Source organism: Podarcis cretensis (genome assembly GCF_951804945.1).
Source record: "Podarcis cretensis genome assembly, chromosome: Z".
NCBI classification, from domain to species: domain Eukaryota; kingdom Metazoa; phylum Chordata; class Lepidosauria; order Squamata; family Lacertidae; genus Podarcis; species Podarcis cretensis.
The window spans coordinates 27,855,823-27,868,461 of NC_137184.1; the positions used below are offsets into that span (position 1 = coordinate 27,855,823).

The 12,639-nt window shown below is 41.6% G+C and overlaps 1 protein-coding gene and 1 long non-coding RNA gene across 11 annotated transcripts in view; one reads left to right on the forward strand and one right to left on the reverse strand.

Moving 5' to 3' along the window:
* LOC307207744 overlaps nucleotides 1-12,639 on the reverse strand; it is a 962,945-nt gene that overhangs the window by 842,490 nt on the left and 107,816 nt on the right. The window lies entirely within an intron of this gene.
* The window catches only part of TENM1 (teneurin transmembrane protein 1), a 399,682-nt gene that overhangs the window by 299,297 nt on the left and 87,746 nt on the right, over nucleotides 1-12,639 (forward strand). For all 10 annotated transcript variants that reach the window (XM_079961576.1, XM_079961584.1, XM_079961581.1 and 7 more), the window contains 2 exons: nucleotides 6,363-6,612; nucleotides 9,805-9,825. In XM_079961576.1, the coding sequence (XP_079817702.1) occupies nucleotides 6,363-6,612; nucleotides 9,805-9,825 (271 nt within the window). The remainder of the gene's footprint in view (nucleotides 1-6,362; nucleotides 6,613-9,804; nucleotides 9,826-12,639) is intronic.

Sequence of the window (12,639 nt, forward strand, 5' to 3'; positions counted from 1 at the left end):
GATATAGAGGGTTGCACTGTTGGACTGTTCTTAACATTCTTGTGTTCTTCTGGATACAGTTAAGGCTCTCACCGTCCTTCTAATATGCAGTACAACTAGCTAATATGTGGAATACCAACAGAGTAGCCCTATTTATCTGAAAGTCTCATTGCTGGAAGTGACTAGAAGTTTGCTGAGCCAGAATGGAAAGTTTCTGTAGGCAACTATTCCAAGGTCACAGCAGATGAAGTGAGGAAGACCTTTATGGGATAATAGAATATGTGCATCTACTATGGACATAAATTGTTCCAAATAGAGCATCACTTTAATTACAGGGGTAATTAAGGAGGGGGTTTTCCCTATTTTCTTGCAACATCACCCATCCCTACCCCCCTCTACTGATTTTATAGGCTACGGGGGAGCCATGCTTGAGATTCAGAATTGTCAGGAGATAAGGCTAGTGGATTTTATTAAGGGATTTCTCCTCAGCTTCCTCCAATAATCTGAGCACTAGTAGGATGAAGCAAAGCGTGTACTCTCAAACTTCATTAGCTGAAAGGTCAAAAAATAATGTACCACTTGATCTCAGCTAAACTCTCAAGAGCAGGTTCTCATCAGTTTGAGCCACTGAATATATATATATATATATATATATATATATATATATATATATATATATAGTGAGTATTCAACCTTTAAAAAAACCCAAAAAAACATCTGCGGTTCAGGCCACAATGTGACGTGTGGGGAATTGAAAGGCATGCAGATTTGAGTGACTTTTCATTCATGAACTTTTTCAAAAGTTTGCAGCTATTAATTATACTAGAGAATTTGTTCTGCTGGGATGCATTTGCTAGGGCAAGATGGTAAGAAATGTCATTCTGCACTGCAATGATAATAATAATAGCATCAGAAATACTATAACAGGGACACAAGCCTTTCCCTCCACCCCATTCAAACACAGTTCTCTCAGCTTCTTAGCTGCATCTTCCTGGCAGTTATGATCCCAAAAATCCTTTCCCAACATTCCCTATGATGATTATCATTCATTTATTAATGCATCTCTGTCCACACACATGCAAACCACTTTTAACTAAAATCTAATTTAAATTCTGCTGATTCTCATGTGCAAGCTTTGGGTGGGTTCAGCTAGGTTTATTGAATTTATGTATCTTTTCCTGCTAAAAAAAAGTTTCCAAGTACCAGTAATATACAGCCAAATAAAAAATGCAGCTACATAAACATGTTAAAAACAGACTTCACAGTGCAATCATATTATTGATTCTGCCCAATTCTTGGGAAAGCAAAACATTTTTGCCCAGTGCAAAAACGATGACAGAGTTGGTGCCAGGCAGGCCTTCTTGGGAAGAACAATCCACAAGCAGGAGGCTGCTACAGGGAAGACCTGTTCTCTCATCATCATCCTCTGGACCTGTCTTGAAGGTTGCACTCAAAGAAGGACCCTGAATGAGAAGCCCAGGGTCTCAGCACCAGGGTCTGAGCCACAAAAGGTTTTTTAAAAGTCAAAACCAGCACTTTGAATCATGCCGAGAAACAAATCAGGCCAGAATCAGTGGTCTATACTCACTCCTCGGAGTGAATTAACAATCTATCAGCTGCATTCTATACTAGTTGTAGTTTCTGAATCATCTTCAAACTCAGCCCAACGTAAATTAAATTGTAGCAGTTGGACCTGGAGGTAATCCAAGCATGCACAACTGAAGCCAGGCTATCCCTATCCTGTTGAGCTACCAGCCAAAGCTGGTATAAGGCACTCTATGCCACTTAAAATACTTACATATAGTGGATGAAAAGGGAAATGAAGTAGGTTAAACAGACCCTGAGCTGAACTGAGCAGCCTGTGAAACACCTCAGACAGAGGCAGACTGCTATCCAAAGCACAGAGTTGAGATCTGAAGTGAATCTTGTGGTTGGTGTGCATCTATAATAGCTGTTGTTATCTGCTTATTACAAGAATCATTTGTATTTTTTTAATTAAAAAATCCATCTAGGTCAGAATCCAAATTCTAAAAGACAAGTGAATTAGTTAGTTAGTTGTGTATTTATATTCACGACTTTTTTTTTGGGGGGGGGGGGACTCAAGGCAGCTTGCAGATCGGAGGTAGGAAATCACAGTTAGAAGTAGATCACAATTTATTGGCCAAATGCAAGGACAAAAATACAGTTTTGCAAAGTCATCAGATAATAGTTGAAGAAGCCTTTTAAAGAACTGTGAGTCGCTAGTGAATCAGAAAATCTTACCATTCCAATAATCACAAAGCTAACTTTTCTGTTAAGTGTTCTGGCAAGGCTAGCATATATGTCAATATATTACAGGAAGGCTCCTCACATCCCTATTGTTGGAGCAAGTTTGTAAAAGCTTAAATTTGTGGTGAGAAGTAAAATGAATACCCTCATGCTACAATGTGGATTTTCTGTGATGTTTTGTGTGCCCAACTCGGGCTAAGTCTCAGATCAAAAAGCAGCTTTTCAGCTAAGAAATTCAACGTGATCTGGCTGCAGAGGTTCAAAATTCTCCCTTTTGGTGGGCATGATAAAAGAATTAATACCATTTTAAGGATAATCTAGTGGATCTAAGGGTTTTCTGTGCAAAGCATTGTCCAGACAGGGCTTTAATACCAAACTACCCAAGACAGAGAAGATCAGATCTCCCCAAACATCTATTTTTAGCAGAAAGCCGCTGGATGGGGGGCACCAATATTTGATTGAAGCAGCAGTGCTGGGAGACAAGATGTTTAAACCTTTTCCCCGGCACTGTTTTCAGAATGTAAATCTCCTATTATCCCCGCTGGGGAGAAAAATACATGTTACTTTTATTGTCCCTGTATTTGGTTCCCTAGCAGGGCTAATATCAGCTTCAGGGTTGGGGGAGTGGGATTTTGATTGGGGGAACTAAATAGGGAGGGAGAGGTTCAAGGTTAAACACCACCCTTCCCTAGTCCTGCTGTTCTGACTAAAATCAGCTGCTTAATCCCCTTCCATTGTAAAATACAAAAATGGAGCTTCTGTGATACATTTGTCTTGTCTCATAGATCACATTCTGGGTTGCTGTCCTGGTCAATTAAGGTCCCTGGTTCATACGTAAAGGGGGATCCTGATAATACTAGCCAGGGTCCCAACAGTGAAGTCAGCATGTGGCAGGAGTGGGGAGAGGAGGAATTAGAGGAGAAGCACACATTCACGTCAGTGGAGGCTGGTCCATTATTATGAAAGAAGCACTGCTGCACCTACCTCAGTCTGCTTTCTAGGGGCAACACATCCTATTTCACCACTTGAGGTGAAACAGGAAGTGCCACCCTGCCCTGACTCAGGCTTCAACTACTGTTGGGCTTCTTGCCTTCTACCCTACCAGTCTCAGTGAGCACCAGCTACCCTGGATTCACAGCTTCAGAAATAAGTCTGTGATGATTGCCTGAATGGACTATTATCTCCAAGGCAGACACCAGACATTTTGCTGCCTGAAATGGATCCGCAGGTGGCTCCCCTTCCCGTGCAATCGAGTAAAATAATAACCATGTCCTGCAAAACTTATTTTGGCACCTGAGGCAGAAAATTTCACAAGCACTTCAACCCCTTTCCTGTCAATAAAACTGCAATAATAGTAAATTAAATAAATAACACTTTGTTGCCATATCATGACACCCAAACTCAGCTGCCTAAGACAAACACCTTGCCCTTCCCAATGATAGGGCCGGCCCCAGTTTTATTCATGGAAAGAGTTTAGTAGCTGAGTCATTTAGAAATGGGAGGTCTCAGTGTTTTTTTCTATTAAAAAAAAGTTTAAGGATACTCTCATTTTGACTCAAGAAAACCACCATTTTATAGTTTGAATTGGGGAAAATAAATACAGTAAATGGACAAAAGTACAAAGATTCACAAATGTTTAGGGGTATGCGTACCCCTGCGTCCCTCCAGAAAAAAAGCACTGGAAAGCCTACTTTTTGAGCTGGTATTCAGATTTCACAGATAAGGTGGCAAGGGCTGGGAATTTTTCAACTATAATTTTTAATATAATGAGATTTTTTGCATCTTCTGATGGTGTTGGATCACATGCGCACCCACCCACCTCTTCATTACCTGCCTGAGACCTTTGAGATGGGTTAGGCTATGAATCTTAATGGAACAAGTACAATCCTTTCTAATTTGTCATTTTTGGAATTTACAGCTACAGTAAAACTCTGGCTTCATCCTAGGGAACCTGTTTAGTGAAAGCATTGACTATTATTTGAGCATGTCAAAAATAACTATTTTGATTTGTGCTTTAAAGCACAAAGGTGTTTGGGGGGTTATTGTACTTTGCTTGTCTTTATGACACACTATTATACCAAAGCTCCTTTCTCTTATTGTTAGCCATAAACAAAATATTTGCACGTAGACGTTATTTCAAGAGAAGCAGGGTCTCTGAGGTCCTAATTATATATCGTTACTTGTGGGAGAAAGATGAAGGATTGTCTTTACATATTTGGCCATAGACAGAGGCCAACTGCTCCTGTCATTTCAGTGGATTTTAACTGCCAAGGGAGAAGACGTCTATGTGCATTAAGAATCCTGGCACATTGCCAATTTGCTCTTCCAAATGCACCCAAAAATCCAAAGAGAAATAAAGCAAGCTTGTCCCTTGTTGTTCATAAAATATTGCTCCTTTCTTTCTTTCTTTCTTTCTTTCTTTCTTTCTTTCAATCTCTGGATTCAAGTTTAAGAACTACAGCTAGTTATCTTCAAGAGAAATCTGGGGGAGGTTTTTGTGTCTTGTTTTTCATTTATTTTCATATATATTTATAAACTGAAAAAACAGCATCCAGAATGTGGAGCTGAACATCCTATAGAACTCTGGTGTGCTTTACAAAGAATTTTAGAAGCTCTTCTCACCATTTTCAGTTAAGGCTCTTCATTTATTTGTAGTATCCTCCTTGTTCTCAAATCTCCCACGGATCAGAGCAGTCAGTTTATGAGTACTCTCAGAGACCCCAAACCTCATATTTCCTTCAAAGAGGTCCTGGTGAGCCCTTGGTTTCTAATATAGGAGGGTTAAGACATGGGTTTGCAGGGAAAATTTTCTTCTCCATTTCCTCCTCCCTCAAGACCTGTTCCTGAAAGGAGTTTACTTTCCTAGCTTGCTTCTGGTTGGTGTTCTTAAAGATGTTAGCCAAAATGAGGAGGTATTATTATAATTATTTATTATTATTATTATTATTATTATTATTATTATTATTATTAACCTGCCCTTCACCCTAATGTCCTAGGGTAGGTAACAGCATAAAACACAATATTAAAAACAGATTAAAACACAATCATAAAAAGCAGGTCGGTCCTTAAAAATATACATGTCAATAGCCAGAAAACAGAAGTGTGTCTTCAGCAGTTTCTGGAAGTTGTGTAATGAAGGTGCAAGACACACCTCTGGGGGCTGCCACTGCCCCCTTCCCCCCCCCCCAAAAAAAAAGCTCTAAGGGACGAGGAAGTACCAAGAGGGTCCCCTCCACCAATCTCAGCACCCAAGAGGTTCTATAGGGAAGGAGGCAGTCTGTTCAATATTCGAGCACCCTCTTTTTAACTGCAAAAAGGTTCCCCAGACCAATAGATAATAAAATGGTCCTTGTCCTCAGAATTTGAAAGAAAAAACACAGAATGAAAGGGGATGGGGGAGAGAAGGAAGAAAGGAAACTTTGGCACTGGCTATTAGTTACAAAAATCATTTCTTAGTTTTAAAAAATCTGGCAGGGAGAGTGGAAGCAGGCTCCTTAGAGCTGCCGCTTCTCTGGTTGACTGATGAGGCTAGATTGGTCTCTTCCTTGGAATGATGTTATTCTATGAGGGACACATTGTTCATCCTTGAAAAAACAAAATTAATACACTCCTTCTGAAATCCATCACAGTATCTTTTCACATTATTTATCAAGCTCAACATGTACTAAAATAAGCGGGGGTTTTCTTATCCTTTTGATTCAGGGCCACTTGTACCTTCTAGAGACCTTTAGAACATTTCCAGTAGTATTTAAGTAGTATCTAAGGGTGAAAATAAACATATATGTGGCCTTACATTGTTTAATTACATCACGGTGCAGTTCTTAAGAAGGCATGATTCACGTTGTTGTAAAGGTTATAATGAGATGGAGAACTGTGAAGCACAGCTATTCAAAGTTTAAAGAATTTTGAGCAACAAGATCATTAGGATCTTCCAAGATTTTGCATGTGTCTCATTTTAGAAGTATTTACCAGTGAAAGCTATTTTAACAAATTTTATAGGTAGGATAATATTAATATACTGCAAAAAGCTTACATTGTGTTCAATGTGAACACAACTGGACAAAATACTATGCGCAATGGCATGTGCTTATTATGTGCTTGTGTTTTTAAACCAGGTATTGTCCATAAAGGAAATGGAGAGAATATATTCATCTCCCAGCAGCCCCCAGTAATCTCAACTGTCATGGGCAATGGGCACCAGAGGAGTGTTTCCTGTGCCAACTGCAATGGTCCATCTCACAGCAGTAAACTCTTTGCACCTGTCGCCTTGGCCTCTGGTACTGATGGCAGCATATACATTGGAGACTTCAATTTTGTTCGGCGGCTCCTTCCTTCAGGAAACTCTATTAGCATCCTTGAACTAAGGTAAGAAACTTCGGAGTGCTTAAAAAGAATTAATTCATATTGGAAAGCAAAGTTATAGAGAAACCACCACCACCACCCCAAAAAATGTGCTAGACTAATATCAATCAGCGGCAGACAGTGTGATGGGCAGAGGTGCATAGCTGACCTAGCTGGTGAGTTGCTGCCGGGTAGAATGAGATTGTGGGGGGGAGGGGATGTGGTACAGGTGAAATGGGTTGACTGCTGGTGCGTTTGCACCACACTGACCTCTCCACAGCCTCTCCCCCTCCAAGTAAGCGGCAGCAACTCACCAGCTAGGAGGTCAGGTAAGTGCCTCCGACCCACCACACTGTCCACTACTGATAGTAATATGTACAATATTTGCTTCATGGGTGCCACTAAGGAATAGATGGGGTTTGCTTTGCCCCTCCTGTTTTTCAGATCACACATACTGTTAGATGTTACCAGCTCCCGCATTTATGAGACGGTGACATTGCTGTGTATGCAGGTAGCGCTGAGCACTTCCCCTTTCCCTACATGCCCTGAAAGTGCTGAAGCCTTTTTGTTTGAATGTTCAATATGAACACTTCAAAAAGCCTCATGGAGAAATAAAACATAAGTGGGTGATAAAATGGAAATAACGTAGGAAGGTATGAGAATGTATTTTGGGGGGGGGGGTGTTCCCTTACAGGGAGTGGTTGGGTTCTAATTTCTCAACAAACAGGAATTTCAAGGGAAATGACATGGGTCACCTTAGAAAAGTAGGGTGGGTAGGAGGGACAGATAACGGTAAATGTACATTTTGCAAAGAAATAAAAAGGGACTTTATACATATATGGTGGAAGCCCAGAGGGTTTTTGTTTTTTTTTTGGAATTCAGTAATATAAATCACAAATGAAATAAATGATTTGCGACTGTTTAAACAGTGTGAATCATTGATCAATGTGGATAATTCAGCGACGCCAAGAAATCATAGTATTCAAATGCTGCATAATTTAACACTAGTGAGAATCATGCTCTCAAAAACATGGAAAAGTAGCCAGAAGGCAAGGAAGAGAGAATACGTTGCAAGCTTATAGGAACAGATGGCAAATTGTGAAATTGACAATAATGTTTTAAAAATATAGAAATTACAAAGAAAAGAGTGGGAAGCTGGAGACCAGTAATGCAATATATTAAAAGATAACTTGGGAATGAAGAAATGGGGATAGACTGTCATGTAACGTTAGCACAGCTTTCTCTTACAATGCAAATGTATCTGTTGGCAGAGTCAGTATACTTCTGAACACCAGGTATTTGAAACCACAGGAGGGAGAGTGCTCTGGCCCTGTTCAGGCTTCCCAAAGGCATCTCGTTGGCTCCTGTGAAAACAGAATGCTGGGCTAGATGGGCCATTGGCCTGATCCAGCAGGCTCTTCTTATGTTCTTATAGTAATTTTTGTTCCATTCAGGAACTTAATGTATGTGTGTCAAATGAGTGTAATAAATAAATCATATATTTAAAGAAATGAAGGGACGTGGGTGGCGCTGTGGGTTAAACCACAGACCCTAGGACTTGCCGATCAGAAGGTCAGCAGTTTGAATCCCCGCGACGGGGTGAGCTCCCGTTGCTCGGTCCCTGCTCCTGCCAACCGAGCAGTTCGAAAGCATGTCAAAGTGCAAGTAGATATATAGGTACTGCTCTGGCAGGAAGGTAAACGGTGTTTCCGTGCACTGCTCTGGTTCGCCAGAAGCGGCTTAGTCATGCTGGCCACATGACCCAGAAGCTGTACGCAGGCTCCCTCAGCCAATGAAGCGAGATGAGCGCCGCAACCCCAGAGTCGGCCACGACTGAACATAATGGTCAGGGGTCCCTTTACCTTAAAAAGAAAAGAAAAAGGCACATAGAATTCCCATAGTCCATTCCTTCCACATTTTGCATTTCTGAATAGCTCCACAAAGGCTATTGCAGCCCAACCTTAGATGCCACAAACTCAAACCGTCAGTTCTTTCTCAGTTCAAACTTCAAAACTCCTTTTCCACCCACCACAGACCCTACCTTGTAGGTAAAATGCCCGTTCAGGGGGGGAGGGGGAGGGACGACTTTGAATCATTAGCTCCCACTCAGGAAACATAACCCTATAATCCCTGACTATTAGACAGCAATCAGTTTAGCAAAGTATAGTTGCCCAACTGCTGTAATAATGCATTCTAATTTATCTGCTGAGAAAACATAATAGTTCAGGAAAGCGTGTTGAGAATTGGACCCAAGTCCCTGCATTAGCAATCATCATCATCCATCAAAAACTATACTAAAGGCTACCCCAGACTCTACCATAGGCAAACGCTTGCACCTGTGTTACAATGTAATGTTACCATGTTGCATCAGATATGGGCTTGTCCGCACTTTGCTTTTCCTGCACCTAGAAGCAGAGCAAACGTCAGTCCATGGAAAACTCAATTTATGTTCATTCTGATTCAGTGGTAAGGATCAGGTTTTCCTGGAGGAAAGCAATGGGGCAAGAAAAAGTGTGGACATGCCCTAAGTTTTAAAATAATTTCCACGAAGCTACTAACATAAGTTTGACCAAACTGCGGGAGGCAGTGGAAGACAGGAGTGCCTGGCGTGCTTTGGTCCATGGGGTCACGAAGAGTCGGACATGACTAAATGACTAAACAGCAACAACCTTCCTTAGGGCCACATGCCTGTGATGGGCAGGGCCAGAAGCAAAACTGGGTGGAACAACAAATGTAAATTTTACCTTTCGTATAGTAGTCTGGTTTTAAAACAAACATTCACAAGCCCTTCTCTGCTATCCAGAATAAGGCATTATTCGAATTCCAGGACATGCTGCAGCCAGATGAAAACAGTCAGGCTTTGAAGCAGGACTAGTGAGGAAAGAGGATGTGATCTGGAGCCAGTTTTGAGGAGCGAGCAGAGGACCACATTTGGCCCCTCAGGCCTGAGACCCACCCCCCACCCTGAATCTACACCCTCATAAAACAGCATCCTTTACTTCCTCCCCTCCATCTCCCACTGCCCAAACACATATTGTCTCATCATGTCATGTATGTCATATGGCTTCTATGGTCTGTATGGTAGTTAGCATACATTAAACATTAATCAGCACCTTTTGCTACTTACTAACAATTTGTTTACTTTTCTAATCCACACTAATAATTTCTGTTTTACTTTCTTTTTTGTGTGGTACCCGCACGAATATGCCGTTGAAGGAACAGAGACACAAGACACAGGTAAGAAAACTGGGGAGGAGCAATAGGGTCTTTGATAGGAATTTGGTTTCCAAATTCTGAATTAACACATAACTCTTTGTATATGGTTAGCTTTGTACAGAATATTTATAGAAACGTTACAAGTTTAGTATCCGGGCATTCCCTTTCATAATGGTTCCAGTTCAGGGGCTTATCTGGCCAAAAGATAGGATATAAATAAATGCATGAAAAATACAGCTTTTAATGGGGCACCCCTGATACACAAGACTTTACCAGGACACTTTCTCCATGTGATTGATCTACACTATAATAATGCCTTAATCTTACAGCAGAAGTGGAGAAGCCTTTCAGGCTGATGGCCACATTTTCTTGGGGGTAGGCTTGTGGAAGCCGCATGCCAGTAGTGGTCAGAGCTGGAGGCAAGAAATAGGCAGCGCAATGGAATATGATTATCACACAAAAGCCAGTTTTCTATACACACCCACACATTGCTCTATCCTGACAAGCAAGAGGCATTACTCCAATTCAAGAACACATTCCAGCCAGGCATTAGCACTCAATACGGCTTTGGGCTTGGCCCATGAGAGATGTGGCCTGGGGTAAGGCCATAGCATGTGGGGTCCTGAGGAAGGACACCACTGCCTGTTAATAATAGCTAAATGTGCATTATGTGTTATCTACATGGACAATAGCTGGACAAATGATTCTTGTGTTGAATTTTTGACATGGTCCTGAGGTCTTCCTTTCTTAAGTGATCCAGACATCAGGAGTACTTGAGGAAACTTTATCAAAGAAAGGGGGAGGTGCTTATATTCCTGTATACATTTTATGCAGCACGTGGTAGGAAATAGAGGAACGTGCATGTGTAGGCTACTAGCAGAAGCACTGCCTTGGACCAAAGATTGGGTGGGACCAGTGGTGCAGCACAGGTTTCGGGAGGCAGCCTGGCCCAGCTCTGTGCAGCATCAAAGGCAGGCTTTTCCTGAGCGTGAGAAAGGAAGCTCTTCTCAAGGAAGCTCAACATTCCAGAGTTTGGAAACTGGCCAGACACTTTTCATTTCAGAAGGCAATTGGGCAGGAATGGCATTTTCAATTGTTGTACTAGTTTGGCTGCAGATAAATTTCAACACATAAGTATCTACCTGCCTGTGTGTAGGGGCTGCATGCCATTACGGCACCTGTGCAACTGGGTGCCTCAGTTGCATGGATTCCCTCCCCCCCCCCATACCAGCAGCTGCTTGCAAATTGAAATTTTTCAACATGTGGTTGTTGCAGGAAGAAGATGCAAAAGTGGAGGTAACGCTAAAAACATGGCCCCACTCTGCTGTCATCACAGATATAAACTACATATGAAAAAATGTGAAAAGGTCTCTATATAGTTCACCATGTGAAGATATGTTCTCAAAGCTTCTCAGCCTTGAAAGTTTGTGGTATGGAAAGAAAATCTGTTTCACCGCAGTCCTATGACTACTCAGAAGTAAGCTCCACTGAGTTCAATGAAACTTGCTCCCAAGTGTGTTTAGGACAGCAGTCACACTTGCTTGGGGGTAAGCTCCATCAAGTGTGACTTACTTCTGCCAACCTAGCAGTTCAAAAGCATACAAGCGTGAGTAGATAAATAGGTACCGCTGTGGCGGGAAGGTAAACAGCGTTTCCATGCACTCTGACACACGTCACAGTGTCCCATTATGCCAGAAGTGATTTAGTCATTCTGGCCACATGACCCGGAAAGCTGTCTGTGGACAAACACCAGGTCCCTCAGCCTGAAGCAAGATGAGCTCCACACCGAATATTCTAGTTGTCCTTTACCTTTTACATGTACCTGCTTCTGGGTAGACATGCATAGGATTGTAGGAAGGTGCCCACAGGATCATGGCTACCCCTCTAATTTGTTGGTAAGATTACAGCTTTGTTTTTGAAAAAGATAATAATCTAAAGGGTTACTATTGCCTTATTTTTGTTTGTGGTTTAAGTGCGTATTTTTAATTGAACCTCATTCTAGGGGCTTAAGTAAATGATGAGGCAAGGTAGAAATTTAATAGATAAGTAAATACTCTTTTGTATCAAATTATCTTTGTTGCCGTTTGTAACCAAGGCTTAACATTAAAATGTCCTGCATGCATACAATTTGCTATAATAATATTTTCCATTTGCTTTTTTGTTTTTCAAAAGTGCATTAAGCCTTAAATTGAAAGAGGGAGGGTATATTTTTCCCCATATGCTATTTGTTAACAAAACGTTTAATTCTCTTCTGCAACAGAATTTCCAAAGTGTGGTCATTATTTTTAAAAATTGCTTCTGTCCAATTCACAGTTAAGTTGCTTGTCAAATTGCTGCCCCCAAAAGTGATGCTGTGTATTGATTATAAGCAATAATTACTTATTTGCCAAACTGCATTGCGTGTTCAGACCCAGAATCCTCCCCCCTAAATAAATTCACACTTGACTCAAATTTTGGTTTTGGCAGAATTTAGGCCACAACTTTATTGATTACAGAAAGTGACTAGCTCCCTGCCATGCAGGTAGTGCTGACCCAGGGTTCCAGCATAGGTCATCCTGGATAAGTGGAAAGCCGGGAACAGGGTATCTCCGCCACTCAAATGTCCCCCTGGACTCAGGCACGGGCACAACCTCCTCTCGGGTTGACCAAACCATCGGGTCCCTGGATTCCTTTAACGGAATACCCTTCACATAGGGATGGCGAGAGCGTTCTCCCATCCCTATCACCTGAACCAGAGCCTATCCACAACCTTACAAGTTGTGACGATTTGCTACGCAGCAGGTGAAACCCAAATGGCAACAGCCAATCAGCCAAGTGGGGGAAATTCTTGCCGTG